Here is a 27,963-nt window from a genome sequence, read left to right as displayed (position 1 = left end):
TTTAATTTATTATTAGATATTTCAGAATAATGGTTAAAGAATAATAAAATTTTCCAAAGATGCATATTAATCTTAATTTTCATACCTCCTTACTTATTATGAGAAAAATTTAAACTGTAAAAATGCTGAAAACGGCTGTCATATATAATCAAAAATTGCAAAAATTTTTTATTATAGATGACAGCCTGATTTTGAGAGTTACATATTTGAAGTCAGGGGGTATGCCCTATCACTAATACACACATAAGTAATAAATAAAATTATAATTATAATTAATGTACAAATTTTTCATTATCTTTACAAATAAATAAACCTTCCCGTAAAAAAAGTCTAAATATTATGAGCATAAAAAAAAATCCATGTAAATGTGAAAGCCTCAGCACCGATCGATAACAGTTAAGCAACTTATGGATGCAAAACAAATGCCATATTTTACAAAAAACCTTTGCACAAGGTGTGTTCAAGATTATATTTTAAAAATATCACAATTGAAAATTGTATAATAATAATGTGGGATTTACATCATTTAAATAAATACATGTAACATCTATAAGCCAACTATGATGGATGAGAACTATAAGATTAATCGCGCTTTATAGTTAAACTTCTGGAACAATTACGCTTCCTGTTAATAATAAATAAAGAATTTATCATTAAAAAAATTCGAAAAATTTGCATAATAACTAATAGCAGTAATACTAAATAAAATTTTTAAATAGCTGATGGGAATCAAATTTCTTGACGGTTTAAAAGAATGAAATAAATAGATTTAAAGGTCTTACTTTCACACGATCTGAGTAATCAAGCTCTTCAAACTCGGTATTTTGATCAAATCCTTTTCTACCGCTCCTTGCACTTTTAATACGATTTACACGCTCACGTATTTGCTCGATTTGGCGTTCGCGCTCACCCTTCTTTTGGTCTTCCACCATTGTTTTTTGTCTAGCACCTAAGCCTATTACTGCAGCTGCTTCCATTTCACGAGCCTCCATTTTTTTGCGTCTTTTTTCGCGTAGTTCTCGTACCTGAAATTTTTTCACAATTAAAAACAGAATATAAAAATAAACATCCAAAAAAAAAAGAAGTTATTGAGATGCAATGCTACAGCCTCAGGCAGTAATTTAAAATAACAAAATTTTTTTTCATACCAGCTCTTCTTGCCTTTCTTGTTCCTTGTTAATTTTTTTAGCAATTGATGTCTGCTCTCTCATGAGCACATTAATCATCTGTTTCTTTTTATTATCAGATATTTCTCCTGCTTGTTCAACAACAGTCTTTTCTCGCTTCATACCACCTCCGGGTAAGGGCGGCATTACTTTCTTTATCTTGGCTTCTGGTTGTTTCTCTTTGACCAAAACATCAACTCTTTTCTCTGCTTCTAAAAAATGCAATATTATATTTTAACATTAATGTTAAACAAAAGTAAAATAAAATATTCAACAAACAAAGAAACTGTAGATGAAATCTGCAACTTTAGTTCGATTCAACATTATATATTATTTGATTTACAGATTTCACACAAATATTGATATAAATAAAAATTTTGATATAATTCATGTTAAATAAAAATATTACCAATTTGGTTTTCTTGCAGATTTTTCGGAACTACTGAATCTTGAATTATTTCGCTTTCGTTTTTCCTCTTGTTATCGTCATCAAGCGCGGAACTTTTTTCTTGAGCCTCCTTTTGTATCGCAGTGGCTTTTTGTTCTTCTAGATCCTGCTTTCGTTTTCGTTCTTCTCTTCTCATTCTTAAGCGCTCTTCAAGCTGAAGGTTAAAAAATGTTCCGTAAAAAAATCTTAACAACTTAACATTTGATTAAATAAAAAAATCGTAAAAAAATCTTAACAACTTAACATTTGATTAAATGGTTTTGTTTGGTTGAAATTAGTGACAATTTCGTACCTCGTCTTTTTGCGCACCTTGCACTGCTGAAATTTTCTCTTTCAGCAAAATCCCTCTTTTTTTGGCATTTTCTAGCATTGCATGGGCAAGATCATTTTCAAAAGTCTTTTCATCACGCTTGCGACGTTTTTCCTCTAACCGCTGCTGAGCAGCATCACGTTGGCGTTTCGCTTGCTCCTCAATGACCTAATCCGTTGAAATTTTTATATATAGGGAAGCATTCTTAGGCATAACGCAATTTCCATCTTTAATATATAAAATCAGGTAAAAAATAAATAAAGGTGTCGCTTTATTAGTACGTACCATACGCTTAGAATGCTCTCTTTCTTTTAATTCTTTCATGAAGCCCTCAACTTCATCTTTTGTCAAAGAAGATAATACTGTTTCTTTTTCTTTTTCTATTTCCTTTTCTAACTCTTTAATTTGAGCGTTGGTCGACTCCAAAACTTTTTTTTCTTCAGCTTCGAGCTCCTTTTGAAGTTCATTTAGCGGCTATATATATGCATCATATATAGTATATAATTACATTACATTACATTTACATTACATTACATTACATACATATATGCATACATACATACATAAAAAGAAACTTCAACAGAAACTCAAAAAAGCATTAATTTTTTACCACTTCATTGTTTATGAAAATAAGATTGGCAATATTGTCCATCCATCCTCCACGCCTTGCTTTGCGATGTTCATCTTTTAAATTTTTGAGGGTCTCACGATTCTAAATAAACTCATTTTATGAGTGAATTAGAAAAAAATCATTAAAGGATGAGGAAACAGAAGAATGAAGATTGAGTCAGAACAAGCACAATTCACAGCTAAAAAAAATTGTCTGTATCCACATGGTTTTTTATGAGAACAGACATAAAAGCATCATACTTCTTTTTTGTTGAAAGACCACAGCTTAAATTTTCTTTTTATATTTTGTGTCATAAATCCAGATTTAAAAGAAAGTAAAAATTAACAAAAATTTTTTTAAAAACTCATTTACATCATATTACATCCCAATCATTTGAATATTTCCATATAATCTAAAAAGAACTTTATTTACAAAATTAAAAATGACAACATACAATTTGCACCATGATTTTCATTGTAGAGTTTATCTCTAATGTTTGTTGCTCTTGCAATTTTGTCATAAAAAAAACACAAGGATCTTCTCTGATCGTGTTTTCTAAAGCAACTTTGAATGCTATGCCTTCTTTTAAAATAGCTAAAGATGAACGCTGGTGCTGAAGCAGCGATTCATTGTATAAAGATTTTTCGGTCTAAATATTTAAGGTGGAAATTTCAGAATTTCAAGCAAAATTTTTTTGCTTACTGTTTAAATAAACTTTTCTCATTAAAAATTCTTAAAGTACTTTAAAGAAGTACCATGATACATTTGATATGTAAAATGCCTTTTACTCTAAAAAAAAAATACTCCTATAATTTATTAAAACTCACTTACCTCACTCATTGCATTATCTGATGGCTGAGTAGACAGAAACAAACAAAACTGTTCAATGCACTTGTCCCTTTTTTTTGAAATATCTTGTAGTTTAAGGATTTTTTCATGATCAGAAAACGTGGCCCTTTCATCAAGAACTTCCATTTCTTCAAATATTTCAACCAAGGCCTAAAAATAACTTTTTAGCTTAAAGAACCATTGATTTAAAGTTTAAACATGAACTTTATTAACAAAAACTGACATGTCTTTGATTTAAAGTTTAAACAAATTTTATCAAGAAAAACTCACATCTCTTTCAGCGGAATGCTTTTTCTCAATCTCAAGCAGCAGCGACTCTTGAAGAGCAATAGTTCCTTCTCTCTGTATCTGCTCAATTGATACTAAATCATCTTTAGCATCTTCATTTTCTTCTTTTTCTAAAATTTCATCACTACTCAGAAGATCTTTTCTTTTTCTCTCACGACATGCAAGTATACGCTGTTGTGCAAGCTGTTGCTGGCGAGCTCGTTCATTCTCCATGCTTAAAATCATAAAAAAATAACATTAATTTAGAGATTAATGCGTATGTAAGGCATTTCATATAAATATTTTTTTACTATTTTCATAAAATAACATAAGAGCAAACATAAGAATTCAAAATACCAAAAAGAGTTATTGATCTGAAATATATTTTATCTGAATCAGATTTTCTGTTTTACTACTATCAGATCAATGATCTGTTTTTGAATTATTTAAACTAAAAGTTTACTTTATAATTGCTTCATTAATAAGAAGTCATCAGACCTCAGATCTGTTGTAAACTAGTTATGAGAAGTGCATCTTAACCTCTAAATGGTTATTTAAGCATTTGACTTTTTAAACAGAGCAAACTCTGGCAACAAAACTTTAAATTTATCATTTGTGTAATTGTGAACTAAGTAAAGTTAAATAAATGTACTATTATATAAAAATATGTTAAACATGTGAATTAAAAATATACCAACTGTATAGAGGACAAATGTTAGTATGTCCACATTTAAATAAATGTAGAACTGATACAACATTTGTTTACTGACAAATTTTGTTTGTTTCATTTATGCTGGACATATAACAAAACAAAATGGCTACCAAAAAAAACATTGAACTTTTTTATACTTCTCAAGAAGCCATAAAGGTCTTTGATGAAAAAGATGGTTTAGAAGAAGGTAAATTAAAGAATATTTTTAGATTGAATTGATAATTATTACAATGCTGAATTATAGGTCCTACAACACAATCAAGCCATTCTTGTTTCTCTAGACCTATTCTACTTTCTAGTGATGAGGCTAGTCTACTTAGAACTAGCTACTTAGCTAGTATCCCTAGATTATTTAGATCATACTCTAGAACCTAGGTTTAGTTTTATTTCTATTTTTAGTAGGCCTACATCAATAATAAAAGTAATACTAGTAGGTGTAGCAATGTAGTAGTAGGCCTAGTAACTTATCCAGTTTTCACTATTAGTCTACTACTAAGTACTACAGTGGTGGTAGACTAACATCTAGTACCTAACTATGCCACTATACCTACTCATAGTTTATCTGATTGTTATCAACCCATGATTGAAAAATAAAGGTAAGTGTTGAATCCTGCCTTTAAAATGAATGCTCTCAGAGGAATTATTTAACTAAATCTAGAATGTCTATGATCTAGTCTAGACCTAGATGTTAAACTATGAAATCAAATGACGATTTTAGAAAGTAAAACCAACTAAGCCCACTACTATTAGATCTACTACAATACTAAACTGGATGTATAAAAGGCTTACCAATCTCAATCTCCATAAAAATTTATAGATCTAACAATTTTTCTCAACAATGAACTCTAATAATTATAGCATATTTTTAGAACACCGTTTTTACTCCAAACCATTTGAAATGGCCACAGCAAGTGAATAAAAAAAGGTACTAAATCTTGTCAAGCTAGCAACTGTTGATTTGATAAAATAAAATAGGTGGCACAACAGAAAATGCTAGAATTTATATTTTGGGATAGTAGCAAAATATGCCAAAAATAATCATTCTTTATAATTATCATAGTAGAAGTATACTTTGATAATTGTGTACTATAATTTTTTTACTTAAGTCAAATTATTAACTTTCATACTACTGTTTGTGTTTTAGGTTGCTTTGATCACCTCATCCAAACAGTTAGTCCAGGTCAGATCATTGAAATAGTTTGATTGGATCAACTCATTGATAGGCCTACAGTCAGCTCCAAGCAACTCCTCAAAACAGTTAGCTCTTACTCTGATCAACTTGTTAAAACAGTTTTTAAAAACAAATGTAACTAGTAACTTGTAAGATTTCACAACAGGCTTATCTATACCAGTAGCTCAGATCAAATTCTTTGTGTGGCTAGCTTAAATATCCAATTGGAACAACAAATTGAAGTGCCTTCTACTAGTACAGATCAACATATTATTGCTATTTCCTATGAAATAATTTGCTGAATTTTAACGGTAATACATATGGATATGAGTATGACAATAATGATCATCAAATTAAGAATTAAGTAGGTTTATCTTTGCCAGACTTGGACAAACAATTTCATAATTTTTTAAAAAGACAAACAACAGAGAAAAAGAAACCTGAAAAACAGAAATGGTAAATCAGACAATTGACCTTGAAGCTATTTTGGTGAAAAAAAATGGCTGTGTACAAACTTATATTGTTTGAGCCAGAATCAAATCAAGGATACTGCTATATATTATAGAACACAAATGTTGCATGTCCCTTTTTGTTTATCCAGTAAGAAAATTTCAAAACTTTGAGTGATTTAAAACCAATAATACCTCTCAAGATTTTCAATATCCTATATTAAATAAACGATTGTATGCAACTATTGATGAGATGTCCTCTAAAGAGTTGAGATATAGTTGATATATATTTGTCCTCTAAAGAGTTGATTTATAATTATACAAAGCAAACTCTGCCGCATTTATTAACAAAATTAAATATACCACAGTTTAAAAATGAATGCTTCAGTGATTCTCCTGAATAAAATCAAATTTATAAAAATGACTACATTGAAAGTTAATAATAGGCACCTATTTACAATTTTTGATAAATATTAACAAAAAAGAAATAAAAAAACCATTATCTAAAATTGTGAACATGTGATAAAGTAAAAACAAAACCTGCATTTTTTATAAATATTTACCTTAGCTGACTGTTCTTTTCATTTTTAGAAGCCATTGTAAATAGAAGTGCTGCTCCATTAAACTTATCTTCTCTCTGAATTCTCTTTTTTTCTTGACGTAAACGACAAAGCTCTAACTGCCTGCCTCTCTCATTCTTGTCAGTAACATCTCTTTGTCTGATCATTTCAAGAAGTGCCTCCTTTTCACTTTCAAATTGGTTCTTGGAAGAAAGTTTAAATTAGCAAATATAAAAAAGTAACATGGAATGAATACATTTATAGTATTTATTTATAGTAAATTCTGCAAAAGACGAGTAAAAAATTTTTTTAAAAACAATTTTGATAATGATTTAAAAAAAAAACAAATATGAAAAAACATTCTGAATTTAAGGAAAAAAAAAAAAAAAAATCAAACTTGAAGATCTTTTATTATATCTTTCCCTTTCACCACTTTCTTCCCTTCAATATCAGCTTCATTTTCAAATAAAACATTGATTTCTTCATCTGTTTTCCCTTCTTCTTTTAACTTTTTAATTCTCTCTGCTTGTTCTTTCAACTTTTTATCTGAAATCTCTTTAGCCATTGGCATTTCTATTTCTGGAATATTTAACAAGTCCAGCTCTCTAAAAAAGAAAACTAACTTTGTAAAAAAAAGTAAATCAAATGTATTAAAGAAAAACACTCATCTTTATAAAAATTAAATATATTTAAGAAAATCAAATAAACAGAAAACCATTATCTCAGAGTAAAAATAATTTTACATTAAAATATAAACTATTCTTCAGATAAGCGTAAATACAATTAGTTATAAAAATAATAATTTTTAGTTAAAAAATCAGAGTTTAAAGAGAGTATCAAATAATTAAAATATCTTGACGATTAGAAAAATCACAGCCTTATTTAAATTAATATGCATTATTTTTTTTACTAAGATAAATTTTGATTTAAGTAAAATATTTCTTCTTATGTAATAGACAATTTGAATCTCATTTCTGAAACATAGTAGAATCATCTGGAGAACAATAGACCAAATTTTCTATCAATAATTACACATTATAAAAAGATCAAGAATTCTTGTTAGCCACAGAGGAATGGTGAAAACCACCTTACAAAAGAACCTTTAACAAGAGAAGCAGTATCAGGTTCCTTTGTGAAGCAACACAAGATTATTTTTTGTTTTACAGCAACATATCATTATGATTTTGGAAGTAGCAATCCAACTTCCTGCATCTTATCTTCTCTTTTCAAATCTATTGAGTTAGTGAAAACTATGCTATCTACATATAGAAGATAATCGAGAATATTGATTCAAAAACAACAGAAATTTGATTTAGTTATTTTTACAGTTTATTGATTATTAGAAAAAAATCAAATTTGGCTTTCTAAACTTTGTGTGTAATACACATTTAATATTCTAATAATCAATAAACTGTAGTCATTTAATTCTTTATTATAACCCAATAAAACATAATAAAACATCATTAAATGGATATTATATATGGTAGAGAAACTGTTGACTTTGATGCAACTTTAATGATCTAATAAGATCTTTCCATTTACTTTTATAATCATTACTATCAATAAACTAAAAAAAGAATCACCTTTGGCCTCCAATCAAAAGCTCTTCAGCCTTCATTTTGGCTAAATATTTACTTTTCTCTTGTTCTGCCATACTATCCCATGCTTCCTCACCAAATTTTCTAAAAATACAACTTGTATCAAACTGCTTAATTATAACTGATCATTCAAAATTCAGCCTGTTAATTAAGAGACTAACTGTTCAAAAGAAATACACAATACAATACTTTTAATATTTAAAAGGATTGAAAATATTAAACTACTTACAATATTTGAACTAATTATGTTACATTTAACTTTTATATTTAAAATACTTACAGTATTTAAACTATTGATAACATTTATAAAATCTATAAAATTTATAATATTTTTATTATTTATGATATTTATGATATTTATGATATTTATGATGCTTATAATATTTATAATACTTAATTTAAATTTCAGTTTTTACTTGCACAGTCAACAACTGCTTGTCATGATAAAGCAAATATAATTACTTTATTACTTTCTATAAAAAAAAATATTTAAATGTATCTTAACTTATAATTTTAATCTAATACTTCAGACAAATTTTTTTGTATTCAAAAAAATTTTATGAAAAATTGGACTAACATAAGAGTAAACATACGTTCTAAGTGCTTCCTCATACAACTTCATTTTAATGGCATCATACTTCTCTTTTAAAGCTTGTACTAACTCATCTGCTTGATTGCCTCTTTCTCTGAACAATATTTCAGCAACATTGTTGTACAATTTTCTTTGACGAGCAGATTGCTGTACTTGAACAAACTGTTTTAACACAATTACGCTCTGCACAGAAATCCAATTTAAAAAAGTTAAACTAAGCTCACTTTAAAAAATACAGGCCAGTAAAAATTACTTTCCATTAAATATTTTAAAAATATTTTCTACTTATTCGTAGAACAAAAAAACAAAAGTAAGCAACTGTTAATTTGCACTGCTTTTATCTATAAAATATTAACTCTTCAATGAAAACGAAGTTAAAAAGATTTTAAAAGTAATTGCAGACACCTTATCTACTAGCTCACTAAGAATTTGTTCCACTTCTGTATCCTGAACATCTTGCAGATCTGCCAAAAACTTTACATCAGCACTATCATATTCACTTTCTTTTAATTTCAAGTGGTATGCTTCTTCAAAAATTACTAGTGGACTATCAAATAGGTTGTTATTTTTTTGGCATTGTTGATATAGTTCCTAGAAAATTAAAAAAAAACAACATAAAATAGTTAAACTTGTAAGTGTCCTACTTTGTAAGGAATAACTATTATAAAGCTTATTTAATGCACTAAACTTTCTAAGCTAGTCATCTTAATTCATACCCTTGTATCAACAATTTAATATATTTTGACTTGCTATATAATAAGATTCTGTTTTAATTTTTAGAACTATACTCCTTGTATAGAAAGATTTGCTACATTTCTTAAACAACAATGAGCAAAATAAAAATAAGAGCTTCATGTACATTAGCTAGGCTTTTTCCAATTCAACAGTAAATCAAATCGTTCTGCAATCACACTTCACTTTTTTCTTATACTAACAGGCAAATGCAAGGTTCAAATAGCAAACAAAATTCTTAAAGCTTTTAACAAACAGCATGTTTTCCTTATTTATCAGTTTAGTGAAGCAGCATATTATTACTTTCTGTTCTTCCATTTTTCTGAACTTTTTAAATTATATTTACTTATATTGTAATAATTTCAAATCACGTAAAAGAAAATTTGAAAGTTTATTAAAATACCTTAAGTTCCACAAGACGTGCACTGCAATGTTGAGGCAACAATTTCTTCTTTTTGAAAATACTTGCTTTTACTGGGTAGATAAGATTAATTAAGTAATTTCTTTCTGAAATATGCTTCTTCTCAAGTTCATTTAATAAAGCATCCTAAATTGAGAAACTTGAAATAAAAAAAAAATTCTATGACATTACTCTTTATTATGTTATATTATTGTTGGCCATTTACTACTGCGGTCATTAAACAGCATTAAAAAAATAACAATGCTTTAATTTAATTAAAATAACTTTATATACTTAGGGGTACTAAGTAAAAATTTTAAAATTAAAGTCAAAATGACAATTCAAAATTATAAAGAATAAAGTACCTGTAGAGCAATGACACTATTAGGATCTGCAGCAACAAAATCAATAAACTCTTTATGCACTTGTTCTTGTTCTGATACTTGTGTATTTTTATAAAACTCCAACCGTTCTTTTGCAAGTAGTTCCTGCTGTTGCCGGTCATTAGATATTCTAAAATGAGATTTCATGTTGACAGTAAAAGCAATACAGCAAAAGTATTAGCACAGAATTTCTCCCTTTTTAATAAATGATAACGAATAGACAAATCTCTGGGGAGGATGTGTCTGCTCATTTTTAAGAGTTTTTCTTTATTTGTTTTATTGACTTCAAAACGAAATTGAATTTTACAAAAATTATTTTCTTTTACTATTTTTATTAAAAAAATATATATATACCTTGAATTAAAAGATATTTCCTGAGACTTTGATGTAAGAAGTCTCAATACAGCTGTGTTATAATTACTTTCTGAAAAGGTTTGTCTGGCATTGTGCCATAAACGTGCTAATTTCAACTGTCTGCTATGTTCATTGTTTACTTTGGTATCATTGCTTTGCAGCATTAGCAGTAACTCCCTCTTTTCTGCTTCAAAAATTTCCTAAATTAACATCATTAAAATAGCAATTGATACCCTAAAAGAGTAATTAAAACAATAAAATGCTAAAAAACCAAATAAAGAACATTTTCATAAATGGTGAAAGTGTGTTTGACAGCCTGAGACAATGAGAGATGTAAATCTCTCACTGTCTCATGCTATTAAATACACCTGTTGTGGCATACCATAACCATAATTGGACAGCATGAATGCTGGTTATGCTATTTTATTAAATTTAATTACAAACTTTAAGGTCCTTTAGGGTGTTTCCAGTTGATTTTTCCTGGAGAGCTTTTTCAATTTCTTCAGTTTCTCTATCCTCTTCCTTAATTTTTGTTTTCCCTTCTTCACTCATCTTCTGCCAAAGAGCTGCTTTTTTCTTCAATCGTTCTTCTTCTTGAGCTTTAGTTAGACGAAGTAAAAGATGATGCTTATTTTCAAGGACAATTAAACTACTTATAAGTTTAATTGCTTCTTCACTTTTACCTAAAGTAGAGATCAAATACAACTTCTCAGTTTAAATTTAAACTTTTTACTATGAATAAAAAAGATGTCTATTAGAAATTTTCAAAGTTATTATCATTTTTCTTTTAAGCTACATTGTAAAATACTAAAAAGTACCCATTTCATTTAATCTCTTTTGTTCTTGCTTAACTTTAAGCAATTCATTATGATGGTCTTGAGTGCTCAAGCTTTTCCAGACTGTTTTACCAAACTTTTTTTCAAGACCGCTGATAATAAGTTTGTCTTCCAAAGCTATAAACTTTTCCTCTAAGCCTTTTATGAAAACGGAATTATCATTAGTACTTTGTTCATCCATCATTGCCAATATATATGAAATATTAGGAAAAGTATGATAATGACACATGACTTTTTCTTTTTCTAACAACTCATTCAGTTTATTCACATCCTGTAAAAGTAACAACATAAATAAATTTTATGTGCAAGTTTTACTGAAGATGTTCAACTAACTTTAAATTTCACAGTAATTTTCATTAAGAATATCACAAACATGCAATAAATACCATTTCTAAAGCAGATTTCATAATGGCATCACTCTCTTGATCTTGACGTTGCTGCAAATCTGCTAATATACTAACTAAAATATTATCTACAAAATTTTGAGTTAGCTTTAAAGTTCTCATTCTATCAACAAACTTTAAAACAGCCAATTCATTCACTGCAGCATTAAAATTACCTTAAAATAAAAAAATATTAAAACATTAAATGAATGAAAAATCTTTTAAAACCTTTTAACTCAAACTATGTCAAAATCAAAATGGTTAAGCTGACTTTCTAGCTCAGTTTAAGCCAAAATAATTTGAATAAATGTCAGAGCTTCAAAACTATTTTTTAAAAAAAAGTTCCATGAAAAAATTACTAAGTTTAGAAACTTTATATGAAAAGTTTATTTCCTAGTTATCTGTATTTATATCTACATTAATGTGCAAAAGTTTATAAACAGCTAAATTTTTCAAGTTTTTTTACCATAACTTTTTGAGTTGTGGTTTGATTTTCCAGCAAGACAATGATCTAAAGCACTATGCAAATATTATAAAAAAAATTTTCAATTTGAAATAAATTTTCATTTTGGACCGACCTTCTCAAAACCCAGATTTAAATCCAACAGAATGTCTTTGGGAATATTTTGATCATCAATTGAAAGGCGAAAAACCAATCAATAAAGATGATTCCAGGTGCTTTTTGATTGTTGCGCAAATATATAGATGTTCTGATCAACTTAGTTGACTCTATAGCTTGTTGTTGTTAAGCAATGTTAATTAAAAAACAGTACCTCTTTTTTGGATTTTTTTCATTTGTTTATAAACTTTTGCACAATTATGTTTTCAATAAAATTTGAATTTCTCCCTTCAGTTACAAGTTTTTTTGAGTAATTTATAGTATGTAATCATATTATAGGAACAATTGTTGAAAATTTCATTTAGTTCACTGAAAAGTCAAAAAGTTATGATAAAAAAACTTGAAAAATTTAGCTGTTTAAACTTTTGCACACTACTGTATATAAATCTACTTTTCATTTTTAATGTCTTTTAAAAGCAACTGCAAGCGTTATGCAACTATAAGACACCAATTGTATAATAATTTTTAGAGCTGCATTATATTAAACTAATGATATAAATATAGCACCATTGTATAGCTATCACATACTCACCCACTTCCAAAGAAAAAGCTTTCCAATATTCTAAAAGCATTCTTTGATTCATTAATGATAAAAGTTGGATATTATCAACTTTTTCCATGGAGATATTTTGCAAGTACTTTACAAGATCCTAGAGTTTAAAAGAAAAGTATGATATAATATTTAACAATTCTTTCCACAAGAAAACCTGAAAAGTTTTTTACTTGATAGCAAGTAATGAATACTTCTAAAAATTTCTATCCTTAGATTTTTATAAACACATTACATAACACCTCTATTGCTCTTTTTAGATTTTTTTAATGTTTTAACTAATTTAGTAGGCTTTTTATTATCTGACCTAAAGTAATTTTAATCAACTAATAAATAAACCTCTCTTTCAAGAACATGTCTTCTTTCAATAGCAACAAATAATGCTTCGTGAGGATCCTTAACATCATCAGCTACAGCTATTTTTTCAACTTGAGAATGTTTCTTCTTTCTCAATTGCTCCAATCTTTCTTTAGCAAGTTGTTCCTGGCGTTGACGATCATTTTTAAATCTATTAGCAAAATAAAAAAAACTAGTGGAGTTGCTTAAGTTTTTAATACAATTATTAGCAAAAATTGAGTCACCCGGTTGCTGAATTAACAACTTAAATTATTACAAAAAATTAATGTTAAAATTTTTTTTTCAATAACCATGGTCATCTCTTTTGTGTGGAAAGTAAAAATTAATTTTAAATAAAAGGTTCTTTTAAAAATAAAAACTTTTAGTTTCTTTAATCAAATGCTCAAATAATTTTAAATAAACAAGACCAAACAAACCAACATGACTATCTATGTTGCTTTTATATAATATTAAGCTTAAGAAAAAGTATCTATTAATCTTGAACAGGAAGGTTCTATAACTTTTTTATGTTGTACTTATATTTCAAAAGTATTATAAATTTGAAATCATATGAATTTTGCATATTGATATTATAAATTTCAAACCACTATGTACAAATATTTTTTGTACTTTTCTTGAACAGCTGCCTGATTTTGTTCTGCAATTCCTATAACCAATGATGCAGCTCCAAACTTTTCTTCTTGCTGGACTCTTCTTTGTTCTCGTTTCAGTTTTGCCAGTTCTGCTTGTCTTTCCTTTTCACTTAAGTATTGAGAGTCAACACCACGCAATCGATTTAAAAGAGCCTCTTTTTCACTTTCATGCCTATTTGCATAAAAAAAGAAATGTATATCTGATAAACAAAGTAAGTGAATGCTAAGTTTCTCACCCTGTAGTTTGAATACATTCAAAATAACCTTTTCTGTAAGTCTTCCAGCAATACTTTTCCATCAACAACACACAATGTTTCTGAATTATCATTTTCTGGTATACATGTTGGTAAGTCTCCAGGGTCCTCCCCTTTGGCAAGTTTTTGCCTATACTGTTCAAGTCGTTTTTGTAAAATCTCATTTTGTCTAAAAATTATTATTTTAATTAAACAAATAAATTTTTTTTGCTTTACTTTAAATTTTAGTTAGCAAAAAGATAACGCACTTCTTTTTGTTTTCCTCCATTAAAATTTTTATATTTGCATCAACTTTAAAACCATCACCAAGTAAGCGAGCTGCTTCATCTAATTTACCATCTTTTAGCAATTGTTTTTGTTCAAGTCTTAAGCGCATTAATTTGGCTTGCCGTTCCTTTTCAGACAGTTGTAACCACTCAGCATTGCCTATAATAGTGATTCATGAAAAACATTTTATATTACTGTTGCAATTTATGTTACTAATATTGTTTCTCAAAGAACAGTACAAACAAGTTCTATGACAACAATTGATTTTAAACTTATATAAAAAATGACTGAGAGATGAAAACTTTCTGTTTATAACCTTGATATTAAAATTGCAATATACTATAAATAAGAATTTTAATAAAACCCTCAAGTGTTGACTGTTTTGTAGACTCAAATTAAAAAAAAAATTTTTTGAATTACCCATTTGTTTCTGTAGAGCTTCTAAGGCCAGTTTATCCATTAAAATGTTATACTTTTTGTCAACCACTTTTAGAAGCTCCTCATCTTTTGCTGGGCCATGAAATGTAAATACCACTTTGACAACATTTGAAGCTGCATTTTGATTTTGTTCCTCAATATACTTGTTGCGTAGAATTAGCAAATCATAAAGAGTCTATGAATAAAATAAAAATAATATTTTGTTACTAAAATTAACTATAATTATCTATAACATGCTTTACTAAAACTTAAATGGAGTTTGAATAAAGGCTGTAAAGTTTCTACAGTATGCTTCTTTAGGAACCAAACCCCTAAGCATATACTTGTTTTTGTTTTAAAATATTATTTTGGCCTTTAGGATAAAAATGAATTTCAAGATAACTGCATGAAGATAGTATTTTTTTTTTTTTTTAGAAAAAATAAAAATTACCTTCATAATAATATAACAAAAAAACATTTATTTCAATATTTTTATATTTGAAAAACAATTTAAAAGGAGTGCAAAAAGTTAGTAACTTTGCCTTCTAGCTGGAATTCAAAAATTTGTTGATTGAATTGCCAGTGACTTTGAGTGCAAAGTCCAATTAAAATATGTTTTTCATATTTCCCTAAAATTATATAATGGTTTGAAGAGATCAGTTTGTACTCCTCTCTTGATTAAAAATGTCAAGGGACAAATTTTAAGGAATTCAGAGGGGTCTGTGAAGAAGATGACAGAACCTTTGAAAAAGTTAGAAAAGCCAAAATACATATTCATCATTAGAATGGTGCTCTTTAATCGATGGAATTAGTCTTTTTTGACAATCTTCTAAATAAGTTTTTGGTTCATATTAAGGCTGCTTAAATGAAAAAAGGATTGGCATTCCATTTTTTGAAAAACATCCAGACGAGGAACTTCTTATCAAATTTAGCAACAGGTTTTTATTTTACGTTTTTAGAGGTGTCGTTTATATTGCTTGTGCAAAATCTGTTGTCACCATCAATGCTTGTATGAGCTTAAGTAAAATAAGACTTATCATCTAAGATGAAAACTCAATTTTGAAATTTTTCATACAGTCTTCTGCATTTTGTTATTGCAAATGTTTTCTGAATGTTGTTACAGCTTGGAATTTTTATTTTCTTTCTCAAACAGATCTCATTACAAGCTAATGTAAGCTTGGCTGCATTTTATTATAGTATAGATATATTATAGTTTATTTTTGTATAAATTCTGCCATAAAATGGTCAGCAGCAAATTTTTTCCCTTTACCTTTATGCATAACTCATACACACGCGTTCTTAAGGTATCTGACTTAGAAATCTTTTTTTTTCAATTAATAAAAGTTTATAGATATATTATATATTTTCTTTAAGAGGAGAAAATTTGCAATATTTTGAAAGTATTTGAAATGTTTCAAATTGATTGTGGTGTCAAGAAATTAGTCTAAAACTGCAGGGCAAATTAAATATTATCATCTGTCATCAAATCAAGAGATTTGTTGAATCCAAGAAATGCTCAATTTTCCATAACTGGGTTGCTAACCTGAATGTGACATTAAGATGTGTGAAAAACATTTGGCTCTACTCTTTCCTGAGGCTTTTACTGTTGCTGAAGGTGGTTAACATATCAAACTGATTGTATAACTATTATTCTTCATAGACTTTTATTTCACTTTAACTTTATGGTCTGAATGTAGTTTTTTAAAAAATTGATTTTTTACAAAACTGGCAGTTGCAAACACTTGGTGCCAAACAAAGTAAAGGTTTTATTTTAACAAAAAGATGAGATAAGGATGATTATAAAGCCAAACAAATTTACAACATTCCAGTTTTTTTCAACTTTATGTTGACAGAACACTGGTGTTAAGTCTCCTTATGTAATCAAAGAACATTTCTTTAAAGTTAAAAGAAAAAAAATATTCTTTTAAAAATGTAAAAAACTCAAAGACTAAATGTAAAATTACTTTATTTGGGAGAGAACTAAGTACAGTTTCAGTTTCAATATCTTGAACTTGTTGTAGATCAGCCATTACTGATACAACCACACTTTCAGCTGAAAAAATATCATCAGAGTTTTTCTTAAGAAATGATTCTGTGATGACATACTTTATTGCTGCTGCCATTTCTAATACAGACAAATGTTCCTCCTGATCAGCTAAAAGAAATGTTGAAAGCATGCTAAAATTTTCATTATTTGTAATAAACTTCTGTTCACATTGTACAACAAACTTACATTTATCTTCTAAGTCTAGCTCTTCCCTTTTAGCTCTTAACTTGTTAAGCTGTTTACAGCGTGTGTCTTCATTCATAAGACGAGCATCATTGCGAAGATTTTTTGTCTCTTCATCTTGTAGAAGATCAAAGAACAAGTTTCGTTCTTTCTCATGCTTTCGCTCTAGCTCTTTTAATACGAAATCCTGCCAACCAGCTATATCATCTAAAAGAGTGTGTAAATATGCATATAAATATAAATACTTATAGATACATACATACATACATACATACATACATACATACATACATACATACATACATACATACATACATACATACATACATACATACATACATACATACATACATACATACATTTATACATACATACATACATACATACATACATACATACATACATACATACATACATACATACATACATACATACATACATACATACATACATACATACATACATACATACATACATACATACATACATACATACATACATCTACCTTTACCAACTTGACAATAATTTGACAAATAAGTGCCTTTTAAAAACTAAAAATGGATTATATTAAAGAATTACTTTAACATGTGTAAACAAGTCTGCACAAAATCAAAATTTAAATAATAAATTAATTATTCAATTAACATTAAACCTAAAATACATTTTCTATGCAAACTTGTCAACTTATCAATGGTAATAATATTCTCATTTTAGAATACTATAAGCTATTCTTCAGTTGAATCTCAGGTCCGTGAAATATTTGATAATGTCTGACTTTGAGGCTTCTAGATTTCAATCACAAAAAACGTTGATATGCTTTCAACATTCTATTTCTGTCATACTCATTTTGCTACTAAATACCAATTAATTGGAGCAAAATAATGCACACCTAAATGTGCTAAGAATGTTGTCTCACAAATTGAATGCTTTATTATCTTGATGTTCCTAGTTTAATTTCTATTTAGATTAAAGGTTTGTGCAGATTTTTTATGCTAAGGTTATCTATTTGTGAAGTTATTCAAGGTTTTTTGTTTCTAAACTCTTAAATGGGGTGGCATTCCTGTATGTTTTGGAAGGTTTCCGTTTTCTTCATAAAAGGTACCTTCTCACACAAAGGTATTTAGTTACTGTATTTGTGTAGTAAGATGACACAAATTCAAACCAATCTAGATATCAATCTGGATGTTTTTCTCTGAAAGGTATGAATTACTTCTTGACAGACTTTTATTCCTTTTCCGCTAATTGTTTCCTCATATTTAACAGACAAATAAAGCTATATGTTGTTATTTTATATATTTTAGTAGAAATAAATCCTATTGAGTGCTGTGTACCAAAACAAAATAAATATGATTACTGAGTTTTTTTTTTTATCTTTTTCTTAATGTGTTGGTTGATAGCTTGTCAAGCTGTGTCAATGTACTTTTTAAGTGTATTGCAATATTCCTTTCTTTGATGATAATAAAAACCTGTGCATGTAAAGAACCATCTTGTTAAGAAAATAAGGACCTATTATGGTAATACTCTAGATTTTAATTACGTATACTTATAGATTATTACAAACAGTAATTGACAATATTTAAATAATTTTACTACATTTCTATCATATTTTTGTTGAATTGTGTCATGTTTTAACAGTGACAAGTTTATTTACTTATGCTTTAAAAGTCATATTATTTTGCTGAAGATTAAATACTTTACCATTATTAGGCTGAGAATCAACAATATCTTTTGAGAAAGACATTTTTTTCTTTCTTGCAGCCAATCTTTCTCTAGCTAACTGCTCTTGACGCTGTCTGTCATTTTTTAGTCTAAAAATTGGTTAGTAATTTTTTAGTAAAAAATATTAACATAATTTTAAACAATTTTAAATACAGCTCCTCTAAAAAATTTTGCACCTGTCAGAAAGATTTGCTTTATTGCGCTCAGCCAACCCAAGCACTAATGCTGCACCATCTAAATTATTTTCTTTGGCTGCTTTTCGTGCTTCCAGTCTTAATCTTAAAAGTTGAGCATGACGCTCGCGTTCTTTTTCATTCATATCATGCTCATCCTAAAAAAGTATCATTCAGTTCAACTATTCATATCATATTAATATAAAATAATAACATTTGTTTCAATGATTATATATTAGATAATCATTCTGCAGCACCATTAATTAGAAAATTTTTACTTAGAAATTACAGTGATAAAAAATAATTAACTATTTTTGTCCACTTTCACTAAAGGATGACAAGGATCTAATATTTGAATTGAGAAGAATTATTTAAATTAGTTTCTTTAATCTAATTTAATAAATAACTCATATAAACAAGTGTAAACAAAATTTACCCTTAATCTTTTTAAAAGGGCATTCTTTTCATCATCAAATCTTTTATCAAGATCTTTCAAAATATTGCCTGTTATGGCATCTTGTTGAGACTCAACTTCATCTTCAGAAATATTGTCTGGATCTTCTCCTAATGCAATCCGATGCTGACGATTTTTTAAACGCTCATTAAGTTTGTCTAGATACTGCTGTCGATTTTGTCCCAGTAGTTTCTATATGAAAATATAGTAATTAAAAAACAGTACCAGAGTTGATAGCTAAGATGATAATGATGAAGGTAATAGCAGTGATGAAGTTGTTGGTGATGATTTGGTGAATGGTGTTGATGAAACAAAAAATAAAATAATTCAATAATTTAACAAATGCATGTATTACAATTCATTTAACATGAATTATTTAGTAGATTCATACATTAAGTGTTTCTGAGTGATGTGATGAATCATCTAACAGTTTAGATAGCTCATCATATTTGCCTTCTCTTTTTAATTTTCTTTCCATTAACTTGAGCTTAAAAAGTTCATTTTGCCTTTCTTGCTCAGAAAGCTTATCCCATTCTGCTTTTCCAAACTGATTCATAAGAGCTTCTAACATAAGCTTATCTCTTAAAACATCATATTTCTTTTCCAGAGCTAAAAAGGAGCAGTGTAAAGAGGTAAGTACAAAGGCTGTAAAATAAAGAGATATATTTTAAAACTCTGCTATGCCATCTAAACTAAAAAAAGTGTACCCTTTACCTCCAATTATCTCTTTTTCATCCTCAGAAATCTCTGAAATACTAAACACAATACCAGCAATACATTTAAAGTTTTCTTCTGTGATAGCTTGTGTGTAAGTTTTCCAGTATGAAGTCAAACTTTCAACTCCCTGAAAGAGATTTTTAAAAACATGCAGTAGATTAAAATTAAAGTCATTCACAAGGTAAAATGATTACCATCAAACTATATCTAAAGTTACATTAAAATGTTGATATAAAAAGTCAAATTTTTAAACAATAAAAGTAATTGAAATTTGCTAAATGAATATTGTTTTTATTTTCTGAGATCATTTGATTTAAATTTTTAAACCAGCATATATATTACAAAACCATAGAATGAAAATTTCTAAAAAAATCTCCAACAAATATTTTATTAGAAAACAAAACAGGAGGAGTGAGAATGCAAGAAAATTCTTTTGCCCTGTGTCAAAACTTAATCAAAAATATTTTTAAACAAAAAAGAAAATTTGAAATAGTATGTTAAACTGTTAGGTGTAATAAAAACATAATATATATCATTTAACCCCTGAAAATTTGGTAAGGGAAGGAAAAAATAAATACAAAAGCCAGCTTTTTGGGGTATGACACAAGAGATTTCATATATTTAGAAAAGATAACCATATTGTTTGCCATTATCAACTTAAGGAAATATAAGCTTACTAAATGACCAACACTAATAAACTTTCGGCATTCTTCATCTTGACGCAACTGTAAACAAGCAAGTAAGTGAGAAGCTACATCAATATCATTACTATTTGTCATTTCATCAAGGGTAGATTCAAACTTCAAAGCAACAGCTTCTTGTAAACATTTTTTGTTAAAAGAAAGTTTCTCAGATTGACTTTTTGGCGAATTGCTTTCCCAACGAGTGCGTAACAGATTTAGCTGGCTATACTTTTGCTCTGGTTAAAAATAATTAGGCAGTTAATTGAACAGCATCATGGAAGAGATATAATAGATAGCATCTTTTTACATCATTAAAACAAAGTTTTTTTACTTTAAGGAATTCTCTTTAAAAACTATTTTATTTAGCCTTAATTTTTGCTCACAATTTTGGTTTTTTTTTTATTAAAATATGTATTTTTTTTTTGTACTTGTAATTTTGTGTTTTGATCTTTATGCGTTTGTAATTATGTATTTGCATTTTTGTGTGTTTGAAATTTTGAGTGTTTGTATTTTTCTTTATTATGAAGAAAAAGACATTAATTAGAAAAACGTAAAGATTGAGATTTGTTTTACATTTTTCATAAACATTTATTAATAAAGTTAATAATATAAATAATATCAAACAATATTTTTCCTAGAAGCAAATAAATTAAGAAACAATCATTTTGCAACTGTAAAATATCAAAGTAATATAATAAAAATTCTTGAATCTCCCATATTATCAAAAGAAAAAAAGAATTGAACAAATACAGGCAACATCATTAAAAAAAAGTTCAGAATTTATAAATAAACCTCCATTAAGTTTCCTGGCTGCTAATCTAAAATGCAAGTATTCTCTTGAAAACATGAAATCTAATAATGCTTCTCTTTCTAGTGCAAACATGCGCTCAGCCTCTTGCAGTAGTTGCATAGCAAGATCAATGCGACCAAGCTTTGATTTTAGAGGGAATATTTTTGGTGGAATAATCAACTCATCAGGAATATGACGCTGGCGAAATACTTTAACTCTGCAAAGACCTAATAGATTCTGTTTTTCTGTATCATTTGATATACTGTAATAAAAAATTTTATAAAGACATTTTATAAACTGAATAATATTAAAGAAACTAATTTAATATATATTAATAACTATGTTAATTTTTTTACAAAAAAAATTTTAAAAATATTTTAACTGCAATTTATATAAACAAATTTAATTTAAAAAAACCAAAACATATCACTGAATGCAAAAACTTTAAGATAAAATATTACACATCTTAAAATTAATAACAACATTTACTACTGATTGTTTTTCTTTTGTTCAATCCTTTCAGACAGCCCTACAGAAGTAGCACAAGAGTAAAAACTGCTTTCTTGAATACCCCTTAGCCTTGCAAGCACATAGCTAAAATAAAAATTTTCACGCTCTTTTGCATCCATGGCTGCATAACCAGAAAGACCTTGAAGTCTTTTTACAATGTAGTCTTTTTCCAAGTTATATCGTTGATTAATTGCAATCAAAGTTAATTCGCTTGTTGATTTCTCTTTTTCCTTAGAGGCTAGTTGGTTGTTAAACTCATTTTCTATCTCTTCATAAGTAAGTGCTGAAATAACCAAGTACTGATTTGTTTAACCAAATTATAAAAATCAAAAAGTAAAATTAAATTTAAAATTCTAAAGTAAGAAGCTATAAACAACAAACCACTTTTGAGGGTTTTTTCTTCCTGCTCTTTTACTCGGTTTTCCATTTCAGGAAAACTTTCACCCATAAGAGTGAACAAGTTATAGCTAGTTACTACTCCTGAACCAGGTAAATGCTTAGCCATTGTTTCTAATTGAAATTCTTTGCGAAGTTTTTCTTCTTTAATCTTTAGCTGAAAAAGCTTTTCTTGCTGCTCAAATTCAGATAAAGATTGCCACATGCCCATACCAAAATGCTCCTGTAACATTTCTAGAAGAAGTTTGTCACGAAGAACCTGGTATCTATAGTACAAAATGAGCATTATTCATAGCAATCAAGAAAGCATAAATCATAAAAATAATATAATCTTAAAATAATATAATCTTATCACACACTCATATTAAAATAGTATGAACATGTGATATCTTCTATGAAACAAAAGATGAATAGGTTGTTGCATGCAATATTGATACAGAGTTTGATCAACTTTTTGTAATCTCAAAATACTACCTGTTACTTGAGATATTCAGACGGCATATATAACATCAGAACAATCCCTTTTTTTGCTTTTAGATAAGACATTTGTTTTGGTATGTTTTAAAAAAACAGTTTTTTTCATTTCAAAATTTGACTTTTATTCTAATATTTGCTGCTTCTTGTATTAAAATGCTTAAAGTTACTTCATTATGAAAAGAATATGAGTTACTTTGAAAAGAATTATATTATTTGATAAATGCTGATGAATTTCGAAAATAAATACCATTGTTAATTTTTTTTAGAAACTTTCTGTTAAAATTTCCTTTTTTACTTAGTTATAAAGCATAAAGTGGTTAGAACATAATATGTCAATAAATGATTATGATGTAATTTAAATTTTTGATAAATAATATAATGACTTGGTAAATTGTATAATGGTTATAGTGATTAGTGTAAAAATCATTAGGAAATTTTATCTTGGTTTAAAAAGTAAGAATAATAAGGTGCACCAGATAATGATCATTACATTCTGCTGAATCTTAAATACAATTTTATTTGTCAACATGCAGTGATTTATATATAAAAAAAATTTCCAGAATTAAAGTTCATAATATAACACATTAACAAGTTTTAAGTCATTAATGATGTCCACGCCATTTAATACAAGTTTTACTTTCATGTCATTTAACACTTTCAGCTGTATTATGAACAAAGCATCAGACAGTAAAAAACAACCAGGTAGTTTTATGGCTGCATGCTTACTATATTAAACCTTGGCTCTAAATCTGAATTATTAGTATCCTTATTTTCATTATTATTTTTGATAATTATTTTCATTATGTCTAACAGATGTTTTACATTTGAATAAATTTTTCTGAATGTTTTTGTGATTGAAATAATTTTTATTTTCTATAAATTTAATAAAATTTACTTTTCATTTAATGCATCAAATACATCAGCTGCTGCAACACGATCTTTAGGCCTTCCTTCAAAACTATTTCCGTCATCATAGTCATCTTCCAGTAATGCTTGCATTCCAACCTCATCCATTCTGTTCAGCAAGTGATAAGCTCTATTTTTTATCTGAAGAGATTGTACTTGTTTTGCTCTTGCTTTTGCAGCCATTACTGTATCATCATTCTAATGTTAAATAACTCTTGATTAAACAAACAGTAAACACACACAGTGGCACAGTGATTGTTGCCTAAATGTTAGTTTATACATACTGATTAATGAAATCATTCTTCTATACAAACACTAGATTTAAAACAAAAAAAAAAGGTTTAAAGTCAAATTTGAAACAAAAAAAACTGTAATATTTTACTAGTAGATTATCAATTTAGTAATAGTTACATACTATCAAAATATAAAGTGAAACTACATTCAAGTTAACTAAATTAACCACAAAAATGAATGAATTTTAAAAAAACTTACCTGAGAATCTTCAAGTTCTTTAAACATTTTGTATATGTTCTGCTGCACCTGATCACTAACCACTCTATTTTGTTCTTCATAATCTCTTTCACTATCAGCTGCAGCAAAGTCTGGTATGCTGCAGAGGCTTATTTTTATTTCATCAAAGCAAATATCTTTACTAGAATCAATTCGACTATCTAAAAATCTTTTCCAAAAGCGCTTTGAAAATCTCTCACCAAGTACAGCTTTAAAAAGAAATAAAGCTGACTGAATTGATATTCGTCCAACTTTATCAACATCAAGAGCACAAAAATCCCATCGAATTTGCTCTTCCATAACATGACGTCTATCAATTTCTTTAAGCACATCTGGGAAATATTCTTTAGTGCATTTTCCATTAACTTTACTGCCACAAACCTTGTGTAAGATACAAATAAAATATCGTACTTGTGTATGGTTATTGAAACAAAAAGTAAATAAATAAAAATTATAAAAATAGTACATTAGTTAAAAACAATATACTGTTAAACAGGTTATTTAAATTTTTTAACAAGAAAAGCAAATTTTATAATATAAAAAATTCTTAATATGAAAAGTACTACTGTGATCAAAAAGTAAGGTGAATTTTTAATTTAAACTTCCCGCCTTATTCGAATCGTCCAATCTTTTTTATTTTTAAGTTGGTAGGAATGTCATTAACATTTGCGCCAAATTACATGTCAAACTCATAATTATTTTTTTTTGTTTACGCTTGTTTCTGAAGTACCAAAAGTGCATTCGGCGATTTTCACGATGTCTAATTTTGTTGAGCAAAGAAGTGCTATTAAATTTTGTTTGCGGAATGATATTTCTGCTGCTGAAACGTATCGAATGTTGCAAAAGGCCTTCGGTGAAGAGACTATGTCTCAAAAAAATGTTTACAAGTGGTACAAAGACTTCAAAGAAGGCAGAGAACGTGTTGATGACTTGGAACGCTCCGGACGACCATCGACTTCGATTGATGATTGCCACATCAACAAAATCAAAGAATTGGTGCTTGCAAATTGTCGGTTAACCATTCAAGACCTTGTTGACATGGTTGGAATATCATTTGGGTCGGTGCAAGCGATTTTGAAGGATCATTTGGGCCTCAGAAGACTCAAATCACGTTTGGTGCCGAAATTTCTCAATTTCTTTGAAAAAGAGCGTCGCGTTAAAACGTGTGAAGCAATGCTTTCTGACTATCAAGACGTCTACAAACAAATTATTACTGGCGATGAGACTTGGGTCTACGCATACGACCCTGAAACAACCGACCAATCGAGTGAATACCGTGAAAAAGGCGAGCCGAGACCGAAGCAACCACGTCAAAGTTGCTCAAAAATCAAGGTCATGTTGACTGTTTTCTTTGATTATTGTGGTGTCGTGCACTACGAATTCCTTCCAACTGCCCAAACTGTCAACAAGGAATATTATTTAAGCGTTATGCGACGTTTGCGTGAAGCTATTAGCAAAAAGAGACCGGAGTTATGGGCCAATAACTCTTGGATTTTGCACCACGATAATGCGCCTTCGCACACAGCACTGGTTCTTCGTGAGTTTTTCGCCAAAAACTCTACCCATGTTGCTTCACAACCACCGTATTCGCCCGACTTAGCACCGTGTGACTTCTGGCTGTTCCCAAAGCTCAAGAGACCACTCCGGGAAAATCGTTTTGAGTCCATTGAAGAGATCCAACGTGAATCGGCACGCGCATTGAAGGCTATCCCTACCGAGGACTTTTCGGCATGCTTCGAAGACTGGAAAAAACGTTGGCAAAAGTGCATTGGGGCCGGGGGGGGGATTATTTTGAGGGAGACGATACAGATTTGGAAGAATAAATAAAGATTTTTCATTTTATAAAAAAATTCACCTTACTTTTTGATCACAGTAGTACATCTTTATAATTCTCTATCAAGTTGATCATCTATCAAGTTGATCATCTAAGTTGTTTTGGTAAAGTTTTAACTGAATCTTATAAAAAATTAAGATTTACTACATTCAAATTTGCATTAAAAATCATAAAAGTTTTTTAAAAGAAAATTTTTTAAGAGCAAAACAGATTTTCAAAGCACTAAAAGCTGCAATGAGTAAAATGCATTTAACTTATTTTTAAATGATATGTAAAAAATTAGGTAGTTACCGAAATGGATGTAAAATCCTTGTGCAATGATTGCATAGAAACCATAATATTCAAAATAATTCCAAAACAAAAGTAACTTATTTAAGATAATTATAAAGATAATGACTACAAAGAAAGTAGCAGCATATTTATGTTGGTTAAGTTATGTTTCTGTATTAAAGCTACTTTGAATTTCCCAGAGACTGTAAAAAAGGTTTGAAAGTTGAAAAACTATACTTTTTGGCTGAACCACTAAAAAAAACAGAAACAGAAGCCATTATAAGGAAGTTAAGAAAATGGTTCATAAACTCTAGCAAACCAATAAGTTATCTCAGAGGTCTCTGGAAAATAAGTCTCAGAACTGCCCATACAATAAGAACTGTATTTTTTCTAGTTGTTATTAACCTTCCCTTGTTTTCTTGCCATTATAATTGCTTACCATTATAATGTGCTTGCCTGAAATGGAAAACTTTCCATTTCAGGCAAGCACATTATATGGTTAGTAAAGAAATTCCTAATCTTCGGTGACTTAAATTTTATAGCAGCTGTTTACTTAACAAGAAAAATACTAAGATAATTAAAAAACTTTACAATAAAGCTCAAAAAAATCAAGCTTATGATGAAGAATATTTTTATGTAAAATAAATAATATATGGTTATAGCACATTTTATCCAGTTCATTTAGTTTAGAGAAGAAAATCTTACTGTGCTAATAGCAGCTTCTAACTGCTTAATATCAAGTGCCTCATGGTAAATCTCTTCATCAATCTGTTGCAACTCAATACATTCCAAGTAACCTTTACATTCAATATCAAGTGAATCAAAGAGATACCCAAGATCTTGCAGTACCATGCCTCAATCAGTAATGCATTTCATTTTCAAGTTATTGACTAACTTTTGCATTAGCTAACATATATATATATATATATATATATATATATATATATATATATATATATATATATATATATATATATATATATATATATATATATATGTATATATATGTATATATATATGTATATATATTTATATATATATATATTAGGGTTATAACTTTGTATCATAAATGAATGACCTTTTGCCTAAAAACAATCAAGTAAACCCTAAGTTAAAAATAGGTCACCCTGAAAATAGCAAATGGAATTAATATATTTCCAGAACAATAAATTTTTTAAAACAATTAAAAGCCAGATATGTATATCTAACATCTGTGTAACTGTTTACGTAAAGAATTGTCATCAAATAAGTGTAGTTATTTTCTGTGTTGCTTAAAATAGTAGCATATAATACGGCACAAAAAAAGTGATAGTACAGTGCAAAAGAACTAGGATATCTAGAGCAAATCTCTAACATATATTTAAAAAAAATTCTAGCT

General features: G+C 28.3%; 1 protein-coding gene across 4 annotated transcripts; it reads right to left on the bottom strand.

Moving 5' to 3' along the window:
• On the bottom strand, window positions 1-27,502 carry LOC145194593 (uncharacterized). 4 transcript variants are annotated; one of them, XM_090096589.1, is made up of 41 exons: window positions 27,291-27,502; window positions 24,464-24,862; window positions 23,961-24,169; window positions 22,574-22,854; window positions 22,172-22,475; window positions 21,685-21,944; window positions 20,887-21,128; window positions 20,207-20,336; window positions 19,884-20,101; window positions 19,475-19,684; window positions 19,042-19,196; window positions 18,845-18,954; window positions 17,150-17,353; window positions 16,881-17,071; window positions 14,920-15,112; window positions 14,481-14,658; window positions 14,243-14,401; window positions 13,956-14,150; window positions 13,329-13,497; window positions 12,972-13,089; window positions 11,824-11,996; window positions 11,420-11,708; window positions 11,046-11,284; window positions 10,602-10,801; window positions 10,230-10,377; window positions 9,868-10,011; window positions 9,138-9,323; window positions 8,734-8,915; window positions 8,126-8,224; window positions 6,940-7,147; window positions 6,546-6,745; window positions 3,654-3,885; window positions 3,366-3,533; window positions 2,989-3,183; window positions 2,535-2,636; window positions 2,210-2,398; window positions 1,907-2,092; window positions 1,576-1,768; window positions 1,149-1,378; window positions 783-1,025; window positions 1-625 (listed from the first exon to the last, which is right to left on the bottom strand). In XM_090096589.1, the coding sequence occupies exons 1-41, from the start codon at window positions 27,435-27,437 to the stop codon at window positions 617-619; spliced, it is 7,887 nt and encodes a 2,628-aa protein (XP_089952715.1). In that variant the 5' UTR covers window positions 27,438-27,502; the 3' UTR covers window positions 1-616. The 4 variants fall into 4 exon arrangements, with proteins under 4 accessions (XP_089952715.1, XP_089952717.1, XP_089952716.1 ...); XM_090096591.1 differs by having other exon boundaries at window positions 22,175-22,475; window positions 27,291-27,490; XM_090096590.1 differs by having other exon boundaries at window positions 273-625; window positions 1,149-1,375.
• Window positions 27,503-27,963: the final 461 nt, after the last annotated feature.

Source organism: Hydra viridissima, unplaced genomic scaffold (assembly GCF_058129835.1).
Source record: "Hydra viridissima isolate aposymbiotic clone 2 unplaced genomic scaffold, HvirCarnegie_v1 scaffold_8, whole genome shotgun sequence".
NCBI lineage: Eukaryota > Metazoa > Cnidaria > Hydrozoa > Anthoathecata > Hydridae > Hydra > Hydra viridissima.
The sequence above is the reverse complement of the archived record's forward strand: the minus strand, read 5'-3'. Positions and strand labels throughout refer to the sequence as shown.